The 22,511-nt window shown below is 38.1% G+C and overlaps 2 protein-coding genes across 3 annotated transcripts in view; both read right to left on the bottom strand.

The window, feature by feature from the left end:
- GOSR1 (golgi SNAP receptor complex member 1) overlaps positions 1–8,734 on the bottom strand; it is a 52,872-nt gene extending 44,138 nt beyond the window's left edge. Inside the window, exons 1-4 of one of the 2 annotated variants that reach the window (XM_026517787.4) lie at positions 8,594–8,734; positions 6,101–6,221; positions 2,356–2,443; positions 1,898–2,005 (exon numbers count right to left, since the gene is read on the bottom strand). In XM_026517787.4, coding sequence (XP_026373572.1) covers positions 1,898–2,005; positions 2,356–2,443; positions 6,101–6,221; positions 8,594–8,624 — 348 coding nt within the window. In that variant the 5' untranslated portion in view covers positions 8,625–8,734. The remainder of the gene's footprint in view (positions 1–1,897; positions 2,006–2,355; positions 2,444–6,100; positions 6,222–8,593) is intronic. The other variant, XM_026517788.4, reaches the window with a different exon arrangement.
- An 8,426-nt stretch (positions 8,735–17,160) lies between these two features.
- CPD (carboxypeptidase D) overlaps positions 17,161–22,511 on the bottom strand; it is a 74,104-nt gene continuing 68,753 nt past the window's right edge. Inside the window, exon 21 of the mRNA XM_026517786.4 lies at positions 17,161–21,281. Within this exon, the coding sequence (XP_026373571.1) occupies positions 21,055–21,281 (227 nt within the window). The 3' untranslated portion in view covers positions 17,161–21,054. The remainder of the gene's footprint in view (positions 21,282–22,511) is intronic.

The raw sequence follows: 22,511 nt of genomic DNA, 5'->3' as shown, positions 1-22,511 counted from the left end.
TTTTCTGTGTGCCCCCCCCCATAATTAGCCAATTGTTACAGGTCTATTTAATTTATGATATCTCTTTTTCCCAATGATTTAAAATACCACCTTTAGGGGCACCTGGGTGGCTCAGTCGATTAAGCATCTGCCTTTGGCTCAGGGTATGATCCCAGGGTCCTGAGATGGAGCGCCCCTACTCAGTGGGGAGCCTGCTTCTCCCTCTCCCTCTGCTTCCCCTGCCTGTACTCTCTCTCTGTCAAATACATAAGTAAAATCTTAAAAAAAAAAAATCCTAAAAAAAACAAAATAAAATAAAATACCACCTTTATCAGAAACTTAATTTCCATGTGAACTCTGTTCTGTTGGTATATTTTTTTTTCCTCCAGAATCAAACTGTCTTAATTCTTCTAGCTTCTCTCTTTTTTTTTTTTTTAAAGATTTTATTTATTTATTTGACAGAGATAGAGACAGCCAGCGAGAGAGGGAACACAAGCAGGGGGAGTGGGAGAGGAAGAAGCAGGCTCATAGCGGAGGAGCCTGATGTGGGGCTCGATCCCAGAACGCCGGGACCACGCCCTGAGCCGAAGGCAGACGCTTAACCGCTGTGCCACCCAGGCGCCCCTAATTCTTCTAGCTTCTTAACAGGTTTTAGTATCTGGTAGAACTAGGCATCCTTTACTACTTATCTTCATTTTCACATTTTTTTTTCTTGTTTACACTCATATGTCCGTGATTCCAAGTGAACTTTGATGTCATTTTGCCAATTAAAAAAAAAAAAGAAACAAAAACCTCTTTTTCCATTTGGAAGGCACTCAATCTATAGGTTGATTTAGAGAGAAATCTTCCTATGCAAAGGCAGAGTAATTCTTTCCTTTACTTAAATCTTCTTTTATTTTCTTCAGTAAAGTTTTACACATGCAAGTCCTATTCATCTTATTCAATTTATCCACAAGGATTTTAGTTTCTTCCACTATATTTTCTAACAGGTTATTGGTTATATGCAGGAAAATTACTTGCTTTAATACATTAATTTTGTAATCTATCATCTTACTTAATTTGTTTCTAATTTTTTTTAGTTGTTTTTCTTGGTTGTAGTAGATAAATAATCTTCACTGCTACATAATACAAGTTTTGCCTCTTCCTTGTCACCATTTAGATCTTGTTTATTTATATCTCTGTCTAACTGCACCGCCAAGAACTTCCAAAACAATAATAAACATCTGTGGTGATTGGGGATATCTTTATCTCGTTTCTTTCTTCAAGGGGAGCGCTTTCAGTGCTTTACCATTAAGCATCAGGCTAGCTTTAATATGATATACACATTTTTGCCTTAGGTAAATCAAGTATCCTCCTATTCCTATTTTTACAAGAGTTTTTCAAATTAGAAATGACTGCTGAATTTTTTCAGTATTAAAAACATTTGCCTTTCTATTTGTACTACTATATTTTTAACACATCTGTATGTAAATCTTTTAAGAGTTTGTTTCATTTTATTGGTACACTTTTAATATTTTCTCAAATAACATACTAAATATAGTAAATTACCTCCCTTCCACAATATCTTCAAAGCCTGATGAAAGTAACTCTAAACCACAATATTACAGTCTATGCATGACCACTGGCTATTTCATTGTTACTGCTAGCTAGCCAGGTCTCCCACAGTAGAAGTATATTTACCTAGTGATGAATATTATTCATTTTTACCAGGCAAAAGCAAGAGCTATCAGATATTTTCAGAATTTTATTACACCAAGGGAAAAAAAAAAAGGTAAAACAAGACAAATTTCTACAGCATAATATTTATTGTCTCAGAAGATTCTTCCCTTTATTCTCTTAAATACATGTATACACATTCTATTCAGGGATTAAAAAAAACCCACCCAATAACTTAAAAATCTCAAGCCCAATATATTACCTGCAATATATCTCTATGTCTCTGTAATGTATGCATCAGTGCTGCATTCAAAGACGGGACACCTGCACTGTTGGTATATTCTGCCATTTTATCATTTACTCCTGTAAGCTAAAAAGAAGAGGAAGAAAAAGAAAACCAATAAAAATATTTTAAAAAGCACTATAAAGAGATAAAAGTAAATTATCTGCCTGTATGCTCTTTCAGCTAACAGCAAAGCAAACAAAAAACCATCTCAAAACCAAAATCAAAATGACAGACAAGGATTCAGTATTTCCCCTCAAAAGTCCATAAAGCCTGAAATAATACCCATTAAGACCTGAGAATGGCTATCATCCAAATTCAAGGGGCCTGGGCAGGCACATATCTTGGATGAAAGGGTGATTTCAATAAACATGTCTGCGTTAATGTAATCTAGTATCATATCCAACAAGTGTTTAACACAGTTGACAAGTACTTACCCTTGCCAGAAGCTGTTCAATCTCAATTGCCATTGTTTCAAACATTCTGTCTTGGCTTGATCCATTTAAAAGGGGTGTTGTGTCAGAGCTAAAGAAAAGTTCCATTAAAGAGAATCCATTACTTAAACCTAATCCTTTATAAACATACTTAAAATAATATAGTAATTATTCTTAAATAGGTCAAGTGGAACCCCAGAGACATTCTCTGTTTAAGAAGCTGTAACTTTTACGGAAGTTCTCCTATAAAGATCACATACATTTTAAATATTAAATTCAGTATAAAATATAATTTTTTTTTTTTCTGAGACAGCCCATGCACACACGTGGTGGGGGACAGGCAGCGAGGGGCAAAGGGAGGGAGAGAATCTTAAGCAGGCTCCACACCCAGTATGGAGCCTGACACAGGGCTCGATCTCATGGGCTGAGATCACGACTTGAGCCAAAATCAAGAGTTGAATGCTTAACTGACCCAAGTACTCCCAGGAGGAAATATAATTGTATGTAAGTCCTTTCCGAACTTTAATACGTATATCTAACCTTAAAAATGTAAAGAAATCCCGAATGCTTGTTTATTATTTCCTAAATGAAAGTAACTTAAGCAACGGCAGTGCCCAATTAAAGGCTGAATCTAAAAGAACAAATTATGTGAAACAAAACCATGGAACTAAGTAGTACTACATATAAAAGGAGGCATAAAAGGTATTACGGATTATGTTATGGGATCTGTGAGGCATAGTTTAAATTTTTACTCCAAAGCAATAATGGTTCTTCAGATTAAGTTCTCTCTACTTTCCTTGACTATTACCAAAAAGAAATAAAATGGAGATTTACATAATCTACAGACTGGATACCTAGTTATTAAGTAATCAGGAACTGGCTTTAAGTCTAATACAGGTAGCCATGTCCAGCAGGGAAGTTTCAGTACCAACTCTCTACATTTCCACTTATATTATGCAATTGTTTCAGTTTTTTTTGTTTTTTTTACAAAAATGTGAACTGTCTTCTAATCTGAATAGTCAGTCAAAAGTCTAACTTTTTACAAGTGAAACTTAGGTTTGACAGATTCAAATTCTAAAACCAGATGTCCAGAAAATTTGTCTTGCCTCTTCTGAAAAAACCACTAACGTTCATTCAGTCCCCAACTGTATGCATTATCACGTGAGCAGCTCAATAGAGATCTCAGTTACACTGAACACAGATAAGTAGCCAGGCAATGACAATGCTCTTCAATCTTACTGAAGACTTTGTCCTGCCCTGTGACAGTGCTTGGGTGTGGTGAATGAAAATAGATTAAATCATCAGTTTAACATAAAAAAAAAAAACAAAAACAAAACCCACTTCAGCTACTATTTCTCTTCTCCACGTACAACTTCACAGCAATAGTAATGGGCAACGAAATAACCAAAGAGTAGCTAATAAAAAGGATTTTTACTTTAAGATGTTTAATTAGGTCCAAATTTTTATTTCTTCTTAAAACATTTCAAGTTACTGGCCTTAAAATATGTCCAAATATCTAGTTCTTTATATGTCAGAGCCAACCCAAAGTTCTGTGGTTATCTCTTAGAATGTACCCAGGCAAAAATGCTCTAATACTACTAATACAGGCTCCCCGCCCCCCCCGATACATGAAAAAGAACAATAGGCCAACGAATGTGAGCTCCATGAAGAGGGAAACTGCCTGTTCACATATATATGGCAAGCACCTAGAATACTGCCTGGCACATGGTAGATACTCACTCATTAAATACATGAATGAATGGGGAGACAATCTCTATATTCACCATTCTCAGAAGATACGAGTCCGGGGAAATGGTCAAAAACTCCTTCTCCACATTACTACAATCAGTTAAACTGAATTCATTTTATAGATACATGATGATTCATAGACCATAAAGTTCTCAAAATACAGAAAGTAAAAAAAAGTTACTCCTAAATGAAAAATTCTGGTCATCACTGAGATTATTCATTATGATATGCTTTCAACCTGGGCAATAACGAAACACTTTAGAATATACACTGGATCTTGATCCTCATGGCCTCAGGTTTCTTACTGAAGGGAGAGTTGGGCTGTAGAAATCGACAAAGTCAGTCCCAATTTGTCATAGAATTTCTTAGGAAATGATTTCAATATAGTTTTCCCTTTAAAGGAGTCATAAAAGTATTAAGATCATGAAGCACAGAAAATATAGAAAAAGCATCATGTAATTGTGTCTCCTGACAATTCAGAGTTTTAAAATTGTATACCCACTGGCATAGTCAAGTGGGAGACTTAAATTCAGTAAAAATGCTTTCCAGTGATAAAATTAAGTTCACACATACAAAAGAACCTTCCACATTTTACGTGCTAAATAAAGGTAAGCCCAAAACAACGTACCGCAGTCAAAGCTATGTGATGTGCCAACAGCTTACTTTTAGTATCTATAGTCAATACCTTGGCCTTGCTATCTTTAATTCTTTAATAATGTGCCCTTATTAAAAAGAAGCAGTATTTTGGCTACGGTGGTGAAATGAATCTTTTATTGGAATGTTCATAGACAGGTTTAGAGCACAGGCTCTGGAGACAGAAAAACCTGGGTCCAAAACCATGCTCAATTTTTATTGTTTTATTATTAGCTGGAAAAAAAAAAATCCCATCCACTGCCAACCTTCAAAAAAGTATATGAAATAAAGAAAACAACTAACAACTATGCAACCAGCAATTCCACTGCTAGATATACAACATTTTTATAGGTAAAAATGCTCCTAGCAGCCTTCATATAAAACGCTTAAAACAGTACCTGATATGTAATGAACACTGTGGTAGCTATTAAACTTATTATTAATTAGCAAAAATTAGAAACAACGTCCATCTACAGATTACAACACACAACTGTACATTCACAATATGATACTATATGTAGCAAATGATATACCGCAATTAAATGTATCCAAAGCTTAATCACAAAGATAATGTTAAACAAAAAGCAAGTTGCAAAATAACCATAGTAAGATACTATAAATTGTTTAGGAACCAAATTTATGTAGTAAAAACACAAGGAGATTATGGGGAGGCAGAAAATGGGATACTGATAACTGGTATCAACTGAACTAATAATGATTATTTCTTAAAGAGGGAGACAGGCACGAGGACCCATTATTCTTTATACTTTTCTAAGTGTCTTAAATATTTCCTAATTTTTTAAAAATAAGTGGATGGCCTAATGTGAGCATAAGATTCAAAGATAAGATTACATTTTCCATATGTTCAATACGGTAGTATTCTGGTTTCTCAAAAAAGAACCAAAATTAAAAAGAGCTTGGATGATTAATAGTGAGGATACACACTGCATTAGATTCATTCTAAAACACCAGAATAGCAGTATGTATACTTAACATTTGAGTAGTTTCTCATATCCAGTTAGCAACCAGGAGATATAAGAAATACAACGTGGGCAAATCAACCATATTTCCTTACACTGGCTGTACTAGAAACTTACCTCTGATACACTCATTCTTAAGCCTTAGCATTTGCCTCCTGACACCACCACAGCCTTTGCCTAAGGAACCCAAATGAATGCTAGTCTCAAGAATTAAGAAGAATTTTTTAAAAAATCACTAAAATATAAACAATAACAACAACAACAAAAAAACCAAACAAAAATTCACCAATAGACCAAGTTACAGAGTTACATATTTTAAGGTTTATTTTCTAATGCTTCTAAAACATTCTATGATTTAAGGCATAAGAGACAGAATCTGGTAGTACCTATACCTGTCGCGTCTTCCGTCTCGGGCACTGCTGTGACTGTAACTTGTACATAGTTTACTGAAGGAAACCAGTTTCAGGTCAAGTTCATTTTCCAGCTGTCGAGCCTGTTTCCTGAGATCTTTAACAAAAATTTAAAAGTAAATAATTAAACACAGAGTCCCTCAGCAGACATAAAAATCATAAAACTATTCTGAAAAAAACAAACTATGAAAATAATCATATACTGATCTAGATTCCCCATAAAGAAAAGTGTTAAAAGGAGAAAGCCAAAGACTTACCCAGAAAAGCAAACTGTCTCTTATTTAAACTTCAGATGGGTCAAGAAGGGGAGAAACAGTGGGAGGTGGAAAATTTCACCTGTATTCCAAAGATAGCTAGACAACAAATGTTGTTCTAACATCTCTGAAATTATTTCTGTAACAATGTCTAAAATTTTATAATTTAGGGGAAAACAGAAGAGAATACAAATCATAAAGAAACTGAGTATGGTTTATGACCAGCATTATATCAACTTATCAACTAACTTCTAAAAAAGAAATCATCACTGTTTCTGACAGAGATTTTCCTATCTCTTTATATTCCAAAGCTTATGAAATTCTTAGTAGAATGACTCAGTAACTGAAGCTTAAAGAAAAAATAATCATTAACAAAGGATTAAAAATTGGTCTTTCAATAAGTTTACTGAAAGAAATTTAGAGACACTTAAATAAATAATAAACAATGTGACTAATAAGGTCAAATATAAGTATGACAAAATAAGGACCTAGGTTTTAAAAGAACAGAAGCAAACAGAAACCCTGGTATAGTAGTTTGGCCTAGTGGTTGAGGGAGAGACGCCCCAGAAGGGAAACCTACATCTAGAGAGGAGTGAGTACTCTTATTCATGGTGAAGTGGGCATCAAAATAAAAGAGCCAAAATTTAGAAAGGAATATTTTAAGGATCTCACCTTTCAGGAATAAGGATTACAAAACATTATTTCAATATATTTATCAGCAACCCGAAGTAGGAAGCAGTATAATATAGTAGAGCATATTTTGCCAGAGATGACCAAGTTTCAGAATCTTAGCTCACCCTTATGTTCTGAGATTCTGAGAACTGACTCTGAGATTTACTGAAAATCTACTTAACCTATGAACCTCCACTTTTTTAAAAAAAGATTTATTTATTTGAGAGAGAGCACGGGCACAAGCATGAGCAGGGGGAGGGGCAGAAGGAGAGGGACAGAAATCCTTAAGCTGACTCCCCCATGAGCTCCAAGCCTGACACAGGGCTGGATCCCTGGACCCTACCTCCAGGGTTTTTCTAGGCATTAGTAACCATGTGCTTAAAGCACAGAGTAGGTTGTCAATAATAAGCTGCTATAATTATTATAGCAGGGTGCTTCAAAAAACTATAGCCTAATGACTAGTGTTAAAGATACCAACAGCCACTTGTACATAATTTTAAAATATTTTCTATCTAGTACACATTTCAAATAGGCATTTAAATGCATGTTTTAAACTATAGTCATGGTTCTCTGTAACTAGTAACTGTCTTCCCTAGTAGAAAACATCAAATAAAAGCAGTCTGAAAGTATAACAAACAAGTATGGATGAACTTAGAATTAAGCTCTTAGACCAAGGGGCTGATAGTGACAATACTGTTACTTGTGGTTTCCAAGAGGCTTCGGAGAGTAGTTTCTATTGAAATAACGCAAACAGACAATTGAAAGAAAAAGATGAGCCTTCTCTGATCGTCATCATAGTCCAGGAGTGAATTTTACATGAGCCCACTTTATCGGAACATCTTTTCAGTAATTAAATAAACGCACTTGTCAAATCACAAGACGGTTTTTTAGGAAGAAGAGGTATAGCAATTCACACTGGTTCTCTCAACGTTTTCTTTTTAACAAAACTCATCTCCACAGCAGAGGGCAAAGTTATTTCCTCTGTTTTCAAACGGGACTCGACACCCAAGCCTCGAAGCCCCAGCCTGAAGCTGCCAAGGGGACCCAGTAGGAGACACTTCGTTCATGTAACTTCCCTCGATGGACCGGACTGACAAGTTCCTTCTTTCCCTTATTCTACTCAATTGTCCAACAGTAACCTCAACTCTTAAAACGCTGACTCTTCCAGCCTCCCGGGCTCGGGAGATTCTCGTTCAAAACTCGTCTCCTCTCAGAGTTCGTGCCCCAAACCCCTTCGTCCAAGTTCGCTTAGCCCCTCAACCCAGTTCTCCTCCAGTGACTCAGGACTCTCTTCCTCTCCATCGCCGCTCAGCTCTCTCCGCTGAACCCCTGCTCCAGGTCTTGCTGCCTCTTGGGTCAGCCCCCTGCCCCAGACCATTCGGTCTCTTCAGTCCCCAGGCCCGGGGCTCCTACTAGACAAGCCCCACCCGTCGGCTCGGCCGCTCCCGAGGCCCGGCTCTTCCCTCTGCCGCCTCCCCCAGGACCTGTCCCCACCCAGCCCTTCTGCCTCTTGGCGAGACCCACACGGAAGCCTCGCCCTCACCTTCCCAATAATTGCTGGTTCCTGCAGCCATCTTTGTTGTCCAACGTCAGTCGGGATAGGAGAGTAGAGGCGCAGCGAGCCAGAGAATTACCTCCGCACCTTCTTCCGCCCCGGCGCCAGGGCCGATGGGATACGTGAGCTTCCACAGACACCGCCACCTGGCGGTCAATTGATCATTTTACAGCTTTTGAGCGGTGGGACTGAAAGCCTAGACAAACACCTGAGTGTTTGTCCTAGTGGTGTCCGCATCCTCTCTCGGCTCCCCAAGCCTGCATCATCGCCCTCAATTCGGCTTATCCCCTCTCTCAGCAGGGACCTGCTTGGCTGAGAAGAAAGTCATTGTCAGACACAATTCCCCGTTTCCCTCACCTTTTCTCAATGTGTGTCTTCAGCCAACCTCGGGCTCCTTTCTTCCCAAGACCAAGCCTTTCATCCTGAAGTGTGGGCTGACAGCTTCCATGTACCTCGTCCTGGCCCCCTCAACCTGTTAGAATCAGCTGTCCAAAGCCACCCATATAGATACATAAATTATCACAGTCGGCTTGTGTCCACATTTTACTAGTTCTAGTACAATGTAGAAAAGTTACCTCCTGTAAAGGTGTTTAAATCATACCTCTTTACCCACTCCCATTTATAACTGTCTTTAAGATTTCCTCTACATTCATTGAGAACCACACCAGATAATGTTATCATTTTTGTTTCGACTGTCAAACGTAATTTATAGAATTCAAAAGCAGAAGGAAAGCCGACTGTATTTACCCATATTTTACACTTCCATTTTTTTTCTTCATTCCCGATGTTCCAAGCATCATTCGTTCATCATTTCCCTTCTGTTTCGAGAACGTCGTTTAGCCTTTTTTTTTTTTTTAAGATTTTATTTATTTATTTAACACAGATAGAGACAGCCAGCGAGAGAGGGAACACAAGCAGGGGGAGTGGGAGAGGAAGAAGCAGGCTCATAGCGGAGAAGCCTGATGCGGGGCTCGATTCCATAACGCTGGGATCACGCCCTGAGCCGAAGGCAGACGCCCAACCGCTGTGCCACCCAGGCGCCCCTCGTTTAGCCATTTTTAAAAGAGTAGGTCAGCTGGAGACAAATTTTACTAGTTTTCCTACTTTTGATGATGTCTTGATTTCCTCTTCACTCCTGAAAGATATTGTTGCCAGAAATAGAATCTGAGGTTCACATTTTTTTTTTCTTCAGCGCTAGAAAAATGTGCCCCGTCCTCCTGTCCTCCACAGTTCTGATGAGAAATTGGCTGTTCTTTGAATTGTTTTTCCACTATAGCTAAGGTATCTTTTCTCTCTGCTTCCGAAACTTTTTCTTTACTTTTCAGAAAGTTAAGATGTGCCTTAGTGTGGATTTCTTTGGTTTTATCCTGTTTGGGATTCGCTCAGCTTCTTGAACGTTAGGTTTGTGTCATTTGCCAAATTTGGGGAATTTTCGGCCATTGTTTCTTCTAATACTTTTTCTGCCCCATACTCTTTTTCTTCTCCCTCTGGAACTCTGATGACACAAGTGCTAGATCTTTTGTTAGAGTCCTACATATCCCTGAGGCTCTCCTAATTTTTTTCAGTCTGTTTTCTGTTATTCAGATTGGGTAATTTCTACGTTCAGTCTTCAAATTCACGGACAGGCGTATCTTTCCTCTCTCCCCTCCATTCTGCTATTGAGCCCATCCACTGAGTCTTTAATTTCAATTATTGTATTTTTCAGATCTAAAATTTCCATTTGGTTCCTCGTATCTTCTATTTCTTTGCTGAGATTATTTTTATCATTTGTTCTAAGTTTATTTGTAATTGCTCATTAAAATATTTTTATTATGTTCTTGTCAGATAATTCCAACATCTGTGTCATCTTCATATTGGCAACTGTTCATTGTCTTTTTTTCCTTCAAGTTGAAATTTCCTGGGTCCTTGGTATAATGAATGATTTTTAACTTGAGTCCTGGATATTTTAAGGTATTGTAAGATCCTGGATATTTAAATCTTCTGTTTAAGCAGAAATCCTCTGACATTGTGCTGGTGGGGGTGCTTGGGAACTGCCTTGTTGCTACAAGGGTGAAGTAGAGAAGTTCAGCTTCTCCCCTGGCCTCTGTTGATAACCCAGGTGGTGTTTGGGGGTGCCTTGTTACTCTTCTCCAGATGGCCTCCACTGACACCATAAGAGGGGGCCTCACAACCACTGTGTTGTGATGGAGGTCCTGGCTCTCTACCTGCGCCTTCAAAAAAAATTATTTCAGAGTTGGGGGGTGAGGGGCAGAGGGAAAGGGAGAGTAAGAGGGGAAGCAGATTCTCCTCTAAGCGCAGTTTCTGAGGTGGGCTTGATCTCCCGACTTGGAGATTGTGACCTGAATGGAAACCAAGAGTCTGAAGCTCAACCAACTGAGCCACCCAGGTCCCTTGACCTGGGCCTTCTTTGACCCACCCACCACCCTGGCTTCTTTAAAGCCAAGGAGGGTGGAATCTACGCTCCCAGCTCAGCCATTGCTGTAAGGGGTAGAGATGGGCATCAATTTTCTTGGTAGCATTTGGCTGTAGTGCAATTATTGTCTAGAACAATTCCATATTGGTAGGCTGCCCCTTTCTGTGTCCCTTGGTTACAGAAGTATTTTCTTCTGGGGCGCCTAGGTGGCTCAGTCGTTAAGCGTCTGCCTTCGGCTCAGGGCGTGATTCCAGGACCCTGGGATCGAGCCCCGTATCGGGCTCCCTGCTCCGCTGGGAAGCCTACTTCTTCCTCTCCTACTCCCCCTGCTTGTGTTCCCTCTCTCACTGGCTCTCTCTCTCTCTGTCAAATAAATAAATAAAATCTTTATTAAAAAAAGAAGTATTTTCTTCTGGGCTTTTTGTGTCTGTGCCCTTTGACATCTCTGGATTGCCAGCTTCTCCATTATGAGATATATAATGCAACACCCACTTTAGGATATATGAGGAAGAAAACCCAAGGAATTCACCACATATCATTCCTTTGATCCTGAGGTCCCTAACTGGTCTGCATTCTTCTTTCCATCATCCTGAGTCTTATTTGTTTTGTATACGATACATGAGGTTTTTTTGCTCTGCTTAGTGGGAGGAATAGAAGAGAGATACATCTACTCCATTTTATCTGGAATCAAAAGCCTCCACTTACTTTTTAATAGATTTTAATTCTTTGCTAAAATTCTTCATCTTTTCTTTTTGAATTTATTCATTGCCATTATTTAAAAGTTTCTGATTGATAAATGAAAAGTCTGTAACTCCCATGGGACTGTTTCTATTTCTCTTCCTTGATCTCTGATCTTTTGATATTGTCTTTTGACAATAAAAATAACTTTCGATTGGATGCTGTATATTATAAATTAAATTTGTAGTGATCATCTGAGGCTTCGGATGATATCTTCCTCCAGAGACAGTTCACTGCTGCTTCGTGCAGGCAGTTCAAGTCGTGGGCCGCCAGCTTACTCTGGTACAGGGTGGGACTAATAGCACGGATTCTGGGTTTGTAAAGATTTGCCCGTCCCTGATGAGCCCTTACCTCTAATATGTAGCCACTCAAGCGTCCTACCTGAAAGCCTGTTGAACAGTGCCCCCTTCCTTGATAGATGCTAAATTTGTATTTTCCCCGACCCAATGATACTGCCTACAGCTTCTGCTTGAGTTCTCTGCCTCTCGACTGACCTGCTACTAGGGATCTCTCTCAGTCATCGGTTATGAAACAACAAAAGCCTCAAGGTGAAACTTCACTATCATGTTCACCCCTGAATTCCCTTTGCTCTAGTATCTTAACCCCGTAAGTCCTTGTTATTGTAACAGTCCTTCAATCCTTCAGACAAGTATTTTGTTTTGCTTTTAAATCCACCTTTTCTAATTGTTCTTGATGGGTAGGTCTTTTTGTTTCAAGCCAATTCACCCACAGCTGGAAGTAGAACCGAATTATCTTATTATTTCTAATTTACCGGTAGGTTATTTTGTATTTTTCACATGCACAATTAAATCTGCAAGTGATGACGAATTTGCTTTTTCCTTGTCAATATCCGTATCTGTTATTTATATTTTCAGGCTTCATGGCTGAGGTCTCTTCCATCAATCTAGCGAGATTCAAGCACTTTAGTGGTTTTTTTGTGGGTTTGTTTTAATAATAGGGAGGGGTTGTAAGTACTCCAATTTTGCAATACTCATTTATCTTGCAAGACTCTTAAAATTTTCCTCTTTGCTGCTTTTCTTTCTCATCATCTGATTGTCAAAGGGTGCTTCTCCTTTCTTTTTCACTTTTTCTTTCACCAGAAGCTATGTTTCAGTGCTATCCTTTTAAATCATGCCTACCCCCTTTGGATTGTGCTCTTTGAAGCCCCTTCCCTATAGTTTGTGCTCTGATCTACTTGGATGTTTTTAAAGATTTTTATTTATTTATTCGACAGAGACAGAGACAGCCAGCGAGAGAGGGAACACAAGCAGGGGGAGTGGGAGAGGAAGAAGCAGGCTCATAGCAGAAGAGCCTGATGTGGGGCTCGATCCCAGAACGCCGGGATCATGCCCTGAGCCGAAGGCAGACGCTTAATCGCTGTGCCACCCAGGCGCCCCTACTTGGATGTTTTTAGACTTAGACTGAAGATGGACTTGGTCTTTCTTTTCTTTTCCTTCCTTCCTTCCTTCCTTCCTTCCTTCCTTCCTTCCTTCCTTTTTCTTTTTCTTTCTTTTTTTCTTTCTTTTTTTCTTTCTTTTTTTCTTTCTTTCTTTCTTTCTTTCTTTCTTTCTTTCTTTCTTTCTTTCTTTCCTTCCTTCCTTCCTTCTTCATTTGACAGAGAGATAGAGACAGTCAGCGAGAGAGGGAACACAAGCAGGGGGAGTGAGAGAGGAAGAAGCAGGCTCCCAGCGGAGGAGCCTGATGTGGGGCTCAATCCTAGGACTCTGGGATCACGCCCTGAGCCGAAGGCAGCCGCTTAACGACTGAGCCACCCAGGCGCCCCTGGACTTGGTCTTTCTGGCAGTAGTTACAGACTAACGTCTGCAGTGCCCTTGCACATGCATCCTCCTTCTGTCTTTCTTGTAGTGAATCTCCGTCTGCCTTTGCTCCACAAAGCCTTGCACCGGGGTGGTGCTGGGGCAGGCATAGGAGAGTACATGCTGAGATCTGGTGATTTTTCTCATTTTATTCAGGTAGTTTGATGTTTCAAAATTCTCTGACTTCAAGTTACACTGAGAGTGTGGCTTTTGTGCAGGTTTACTTTTTCCTTCTTGTTCTTTGCATTATTTTGCTATGAAATATTGGGAAACAGGTAGCTTCGGTTGCCACCAATGACTAGAGTTACCTGGAAGTTCACCTTTATTCTTGAACAGTATGTTCAATATAGAATTCTATGTTGGAAGCTATTTAATGTTTTACCCAGCACTTTCAAAGTACTATTTTTACTGTACTCTGGTTTCCATGGTTGGCAGTGAGTCTAAACTTTTAGTTTAATGGCTAATTTTTTGAAGTTAATTTTCTCTCTGACTTTTTTTTTCTTCTGTCTTTGGTGCTCAGCAGCTTCACTGATGGGTCTAGGTCTCGGTGTTCACTTTTTCTTACTTAGATTGAGTTTCTTTAATCTATAAATACCATTTATCAATTTGGGAAAATTCTGCATCATTGCCTCAAAATAGTTTCTTATGCTCCATTCTTTCTCTTCTACAACTCTAATGATTAAACATGTATTAGTCTTATGTTAAGTTCATACTTTTACCGTCACCTTCTTATTTTCTACCTTTGTCTCTGCGCTGCATAAGAGAGTTTCCTTGGGTCTATTTTTAAGTTCGCTGCTTCTCTGTGTCCAATCTGCCATTGTAAATGTGCATTCTAATTTCTGTACTTTCATTTCTGGAAGTTGTATTAATTTATAGTTTCCTGTGATAGTCTCAGGCTTATCTTTTATTCTTTGAAAACAGTAAGTATATTTGTTTTACAGTGTCTGATAACGTCAAAACCTGAAACCAATATAGGACTTTTTCTGCTTTCTTACTGGTGGTGTCTTATTTCTCTGCATGCTTGGTTAACCATCTTTGCCTGTGTTTGGTCATTGCAAAGTCATGAGGTCTCCACCAATCTAGGATGGAAATACCTTCCACTAGAGAAGAACTGAGTTTAACTCAGTTACCTAGAGGTGTCACTACATGGCTCGACGCCTGGATCACCTAGGCTATGCTGTGTCCAGTCCCTTTCAAATGTGTTCCATTCAAGTCCTGCTGAATAGAAAACTATATACACAATCCTTCCCATTGCCCTCCCAACACTAACATCCTCCAATTAAAAACCCAGTAGCCAACTCTGTATTATCTTCGCAACTTCTCTGTAAATCTAAAACTATTCTAAAATTATTTTCTAGGAAAATCCAGTTGTCCGATTCAACCATTACCATAGTCAGCCCACTTGCCACCTATTCCATCCCCTATCTTTAGGATCAATTCTTATGGGCATCTCCCATCTTTCAAACGCTAAATCAAAAGCCTGTTTGATCTTGAACAACTCTACTGTAATCATACTATACCTAGTAAGTGACAATAATAATCATAAACATTAGAATAACTTCAAATACTCAAAAACAGTAATGGTTCAGATTTAGCAATCTGGATCTCTCCCCATGACCCCGTTGCTTTGGCTCAATCTCAAAGACAATCACAGAATATAATCCATGTTATTAACAATTTCTATTTGATCTGCAATCTCTTTCTACATGTCCCATCCTAAATTTCTCCACCTGCTGCTACTATTTTCCACCTACAGCTTTGATTGCATCACAGCCTCTTTATATTGCTTGTAATTGAATCCATAAATTGTCTTTGCTGAATTTGAGGTGTCCGTCTCAATATACAGCCACTTCCAATTACTACACTTTCAATCTTCTCACTCTTCTGGCTTTAATCTTGTCCAGGCTGGCCTCTACACTTGGACAACTTTCTGCTCCAATTCTTGCTTGCCTTGTCTACGTTTGTTTATACAGCTAATAGGGAACAGGATTCCATCCGACTCCAGAAAAAATGCAGAAGAAATAACATGCTTGTTTTTAACATTCTACTGATTAATGTAGGTGGAAATTGTGATATTAAAGTTAAAGTTGGGCTTTATATGCTGATTTCATTGCTTTTAAATTGTGGGTAATAGCTGAGGTATTTATCTGCCATAAACAGCATACAATCAGTTGGCCTTCTAGTGCAAGTGAGAATAAGAGATGAAGCCCTAACACAACAGCATGTATTCATCACTGAAGACTGTTAGCACTGAGCATCATGAGTAATCGCTGAGAACAATCAGCTTCTAGAAACCTGAAAAATGAAACATGATTGATAGATCACCATTTCTTATACAAACCAAAAGGTTCTTGATCAGTTATCAGAACACTCCTGTCAAAAATTCAGGAAAATATTTGAAACATTGAGGGGAAAAGAACCGTTATTACTATTCAGACTTCCCGCCGCAGGTAAGTAAGGCTCTTTTCCCTGAACAGGCATAAATACAACCTAATTTCATTTAAAAACAAGTATGAAGCATTTGGCACAATTTAAAAAACTTTACTGCCATGCTATAGACAATCTATGGGACTACATAATGGAAAATTTCATAGGTTTTTGTTTTGTTTTTTTGTTTAGTATTCGTGTGTAGGGATTTCTTCTAAATTAAAATGACCACCTGTAAACAGGTCTTTGTTCATATATTTGATACAATACCTTTCTTTCTTCTTTCAAAAGATCAGAAAACAGCAAATGAAGGAAAATGATGCTGGTTACCACGGGCATTATTCAATCCTGAGTCAAGTACTACGTCAATACAATCCTATTGGGTATTACTCCTTAACTGGTAGAGAAAGTAAGACTTAGAGAATGTGAAGAAACCTGTGCAATGTGAGGTCACATAGGAAGCAAGTGGCAGAGCCGAGAGTCAATCACAGGTTGGTCCAACTCCAATGTCTGTGTTTGAATCTCCATGTTACACTTCCCCTACAGCAGGGATTTTCTTTCTAGAGGAACCAGCCATTATGGAAGTATGGCTTATTCTCACTTTTATTTCTCTGGTCTGGTCTATGAATTCCTTGTCAGCAGAGCCCACCTTTTTACATAACTTTGCTTTCCCTGTTCCTACTGGACCAGCAGTAACAGCAAATCATTGCTGAATGAAAGGGGATGGTGAATTCATCACCACTGTGCCTAAAGTGGCAGGACATATTATAGCATGTGGCTTATTTGGGAAAAAGGACAATTTTTAACAAACACGTTTGAACTGTGCACATACACTTTTCAGTGGCCAGTTTTGTGGTGTTTGTTGTGGAGTGACTGGACATGCATCAGTCTAGCTGAGCCACAAACAGAAAGGAGAACTCTGGCTACTATATGATGTGATTATCTCAGAAACAGCTTTTTTTTTTTTTTTTTTTTTGAGTCAATTCATGAAGACAAAAACACTCTACAGGTGACACTCTGTATTCCTAGCCTGGTACTATTTTCCCCCTAGTATAGGTAGGAAAACGAGAATACATAACTTTCAAATCGAGACAATAATTTTTTCTGATCTATTGCTTTTGAGAAAAGATTATGAGACAAAACACAAAGAAAGACAAACATCATAAAATAACTTTTATACAGGATTAGATCTGTTTACATATAAAAAAACAGAAAGGACCTTGTTACAATTAGATTTCACATAAATTACACAGATTGACTTTTTAAAACTACTATTCAACTTCATTTAAAGTCCCTTTTAAAAATTTCATTTTGAAGGCACAGTGCATGAAATAAACCAAAGACTGAAGCACTTGAGATGAATGAGTGTTGGGCACCTCATATAAATAGCTATAGAATTGTTCTGGAGCCTGGGAATGCCACTCTGAAAAAATGGAGAGGTGAAAAGTTGATTTTTACTCTGAGCATAAAAAAATACCATTATGTCATACCTCCAGAAAATCTGCAGCATGGCCAGCACAGGATGTAACTAGTACATTCATGTTACGCCATTTATAAAAGACATAATCAGACATATTTACATAATTTATATCCAATTGCCTTAAAATGATAGCCTATTTTCAAATTTCATAATATGTTCTGTCTAATCAAAATCAACTAGGACAATATTCTGAAAATCAAGTGGAATATTAATTAATTATTGCTAAGGATTGGAGAAACGGGTTCTGGGAGATATTTCTTTATGAACTGGAAATTCAAGTTTAATTGACATTAATCAAGGGCCCTAATCACCCCCAAAGAATCTGCTATAGTCCAAACAAATCAGAAACCCAAAGAGTTACCAAAAGTTGCCAGGTAGAAAGTCACCGAACATCAACCACAGTGGCATTTTTTGTAGTAACAATAAATTGCTATTTTTAAAAACAATTCTACCAGAGAACCATAGGCAGGGCACCATCACAGCATTCATAACCAAGAAGCTTTTAATACAGCAGGGACAAAACCTGGCAACAAGTGCATTTCTGGCAACAAGAAGAGTAAACTACTTACTATTGAAAATAAATGGAAATGGAGGAGCAGATCATGGTTACTGAGTAACCTGGTATTAGCTCAGAAACACAATAAGCTCAGGCATAAGAACTACCTTTTATTTATTTGTCAACTCATCATTAAGTTCAATATTCATTAATCAGCAAATCCCATCCAGGTGAAAGTTACCAAAGATTAACCAATCAATCACACTGGGCCAAATATACATTATGTGTCCTTTCTGGAGGATGACAAAGTCCCAAAACAAATGCCCTCCAACGAGAATTGCAAGCATTCCTCAACTGGACGGGATCCCAAACACTAAGCAAGTGTTCAGCAAAATACATCAAAACCAAAAGGTCTTTTCATCTGAAATTAACTTGAGTTCATCTTATCGAACTGCATAATCCGTACAAGTACATTTACACAGGCAGACACTTTGAAAATTACCTACTCAATCACTTCGCTTTTATTAAGGAGCTGGAAGGGAAGAAGGCTTACAAACTGATCACCAGGACAAAAAACATGCCTTGTGAGTAAAGAAAGGCACAACTCAGATTTGGGCAAACTTCTTAATACTGTGATACTTACTTGCCTCCATGACTCCAAGCAAATGGGAAGTCTCTAGGAGAAACACTGAAGAAATGCATTCCCCATCCCATATGGCTTCAATGCCTTAAGCAGTTAATGTGGTCTAAGATTAGATCCACAAATAAATGACAAAGCAGGGCTGAGAACACAATCTTAGTAGTCATGATCCTATACATTCATGTTCATAGCTAATACAGGCTGAGGAGGTCTTATATTCCAGAGCAATGCATGATTTAGAAATCCATTAAAGATTCAAGATTTATAGCAGAATTCGGTTTTACTTTCAGGAAAAATTACTAAAAGAACTATTGTATGTTCATTTCTAAAAAAAATTGTGTACATGCTTAAAGGCATGGACTCTAGCCACTGTGATGAACAGTTACAGACACGGTTCATTCAAAAGAGAAACGAATGTAAAAGGCACCCTCTAGTGAAGACCAATGCTAATAAAGTAAAGGCTGTCACATCAACTTTGTTTCATTTCTACCTGCAATGTCCCAAGCGGGGCCGGCCACTCAGGCCCTTTATTGGTTTTGACTTTGCACTCTTAAAAGTAAAGCTAAAAAGAGCAGTGCCACCACATCACCCCCTTAAAGAAAATGTAAAGTATTATTAGAAGACATTAAATCATGTATATTTCATTAAGTATTAGCTGTGTATGTGGTGGGGTGAGAGTGGGTGGCAAGGGCTCAAAATTTAGAGTTGTTAATAAAAGGATTAATGTCAGAATGGCTTAACCTTGAACCACCCAAATTTATCACAGATACTCATTAACACATGTCATGACCTCATTATTCCTACTAAACCAAATCTCTTTATATAAAGCCACTTTGGGCGCATTCCTCACAAAACCTGGAATGACCTACATGGGTGGTAAACCACTCCGTCTGAAGGCTTTGGGATGACTGATACATTAATGGATAGAGAATACAATTTGAAAAGATGAGAGCAAGTTTTTTGATCCCCTGATTTAGTACAAATTCAGCAGCAACTTAGCCATTAAAAACATTCAAAGGTATTAAACCATTAGATCATTGGTAAGACTCATACTTACAAAAAGCATTAATTCCATTGAAAAGCATGATATGACAGACACAGTAAAATGCAAATCTTTCAGGTCTCTGCAATAACCTGAGTGGCAGTGAAGATGACACTTTCTCACCACAGTGTTATAGCACACGGAAGTCCATAGTTTACATTTTTTTTAATGGAGGGAGCCATATTTAAATGTTTTCAATTGAACTTTTAACAAAACTGGTTGATCAAAAAGAGACTGTCAAATAAAACATTAGGACAAAGAACCCAATCACTTGCAGAGGCCTATATGAATAAGACTGGCCAAGCTATTTCAATAACAGTAGGATATCCATAGGCTTGAACTGGAGCATGAATGTAGATATTTTGTGTTCAAATGTCGGTTAAAGAATGTGCAAGTAGGTCTCTTCCACACTTCCAGATATTTTCAGTAGAATTCAGATCTTGTACATTGCCGGGTCATCTGAAAGCCATAAGTGTACAACACAGAAAAAGGTTCAAATTGAGGAAATATTAGAGAATTAGGCATTCCTAGAATAAACTAGTGCTTCACAGATAAAAAGCAGCAGCACCTGTGGGATTTTTACCAAGTTGAAAGAGATGCAACACGAGTTTTAGCTTTTGGTAGATCTCCCTCTCAGTTCTATTCAAATGGACATTTAGATCTTTTACAACGAAGTCAACAAGTTCTCCCTTAAAATGGGGGTATTTAGAACTTTGCTAAACCTTACAAGAGAGGTAGTGAAATCCTGCTTAGAGCATAGCCCACCAGTTCTGATCTAACCTTGGAACAAGCAGCAAGCCAAATGCGGAAGCCCATTTATTCATTTCCTAATGTTATATATGTATTTAAAAATCAATTCAGCCTCCATTAAACCTGAATGATAAGAGAAACTCCAGCTATTTAATAACTAGAGAAAAGTACTTCTCAGTAGGTTGAGAAAACCTTGAGTTTTTAAAGCTTTATGTCAGATTCTGACTGCTGTCCCTGCCTAAATGTTTCTGGATTCTTTTGGCCATTTAAAATAAAGAAAAAAAGCTAAAGCCACTAGTAAACACCTGATGTGTAAAATATAACATCCACTAGTTGGCTTTATGCAGTTATAACATAAGCTCCAAACAGCTCATCTTAAATTAAAAAGAAAAACAAAGTGGCTGTCCCATCTCTGCTGCATAAATAGAAAGCAGATCTTTTTTTTTTTTTTTTTAAAGGTAAGAGTACTTAAAGGAGGGGAAGTTCAAAACTGCCAGCCAAATTCACAGAGGATACAAATTTAGCAAGTTAACTTCCCAAAGCTCTTTGAAGAAGCAAGAGAGTCTCTCTTCTTAATGCAGTGTCTCCCAAAAGGAACTGTAATTTTGCTTGGTACTTATGCTGGGAGATGTGCGAAGTCTCTGTTTCAATGTTTGCTAGAATATAACGTTTCCTCTTCAGTGTCCGTTTCATCCTGGAACTCATGGCTTAAGAGGGACTTCTTGGAGCCTGTTGACATCATGCGAATTTCATCTTCATACTCATCGTGATGCTGCCTGAGCCGATGAAAGCCATCCTTGTGTCTGTTAGACTTGATTGAGCAGATGCACCAAATAATGCAAGCTGTTAGGATCAAGGCCGACATGGTGGCACCTGCCAAACAAAATCGTCATGTGAGTGGTGTTCCACTTTAAGAATCTAAATAAGCGGCTTACAATAACACCTTTTATGAGATGCCCTTTATTTTATTTTTATTTCATGCACTCAGAAACTACCTTTTATTATTACACAGGCAGTACATGTATCCTATGCAAAATTAGAAAAATACAGATCGGCAAAAACACCAAAACCCCAAACCAAATCAGCACATCACATCTCCGTTAACCAGAGATCATTTTTAACAACTCTCGTGAACATTCTTCCAGAGCTTTCTTCGTGCATGTGTATGTATATGCATATTTTTCTTTTTCCACAATGAAACCGAACTGTCTACCATTCTACAACTGCCTCTGTATCAGTGACTTCTCCTGATCCTTTCCAGCAAATTTTACCTCATCCCAAGCGTCTCATTTATGTAAAGCATTTATACATAGGTTAACAAAATAAGAGTCTTAGTAACAGAAAATAATAAAATCATAATAAAAATTAAGTTCATGACAGCAAATGGGTGGGAAGGCCAGATTTAAACCACTGGTGACTCCTAGCTCCTATGTTTTAACCACTAAGTCATTCACACTTTATCTGGTTCAAGCTAATAACTTTAAACACTCCACAACAGACTCTATGATTTGACTATGTTTCCAATATACCATTTAACTAAGAATCTGTCCCCCACACACCCTATAATAAAACTTGGTTATTTTGGGTCAAGTCCAAATTGCACTTGGAAATGAACCGAGGTTCTCTGTGTCAAAAAGATACAATACAGCAGAGTATTTATTATTTTACCATATATTTTTTTTCTTTCTAACCTTTCAGTAATTCAAGCTATGGCACAAGTTAATCCTGGAGAAAACAGGTATTTCCTCCTTCCATGATCTTAAAAAAATAGAATATAAGTCAAAGTCCAAAGGACTTATGATCTAATACAAAACAAATGATTCATTCAGTCAACAACTCTTCATCAAGACCCACTACATGCCAGCCGTGGTCCTAGGTGCTAGAGATATAAACTCCCTATTCTCTCAGAGCCTTTACGTTTTAGTGGGAAAGATCAAATATAGACAAGTAAGAGACTAAATATATAATATAATGTCAAGTGGTAATAAGTTCTGTAATAAAAAAAAGTGGGGTGGAGAGAGTGACAAGGGTGCTATTTTAGCTAGAGTGATCAACGAAGGCCTCTCTGTGGAGGTGACACTTGAGTACAGACCTGAAAACGTG

The sequence above is a fragment of the Ursus arctos genome, unplaced genomic scaffold (genome assembly GCF_023065955.2).
Source record: "Ursus arctos isolate Adak ecotype North America unplaced genomic scaffold, UrsArc2.0 scaffold_24, whole genome shotgun sequence".
NCBI classification, from domain to species: domain Eukaryota; kingdom Metazoa; phylum Chordata; class Mammalia; order Carnivora; family Ursidae; genus Ursus; species Ursus arctos.
This window is presented reverse-complemented; position numbering and strand designations above follow the sequence as displayed.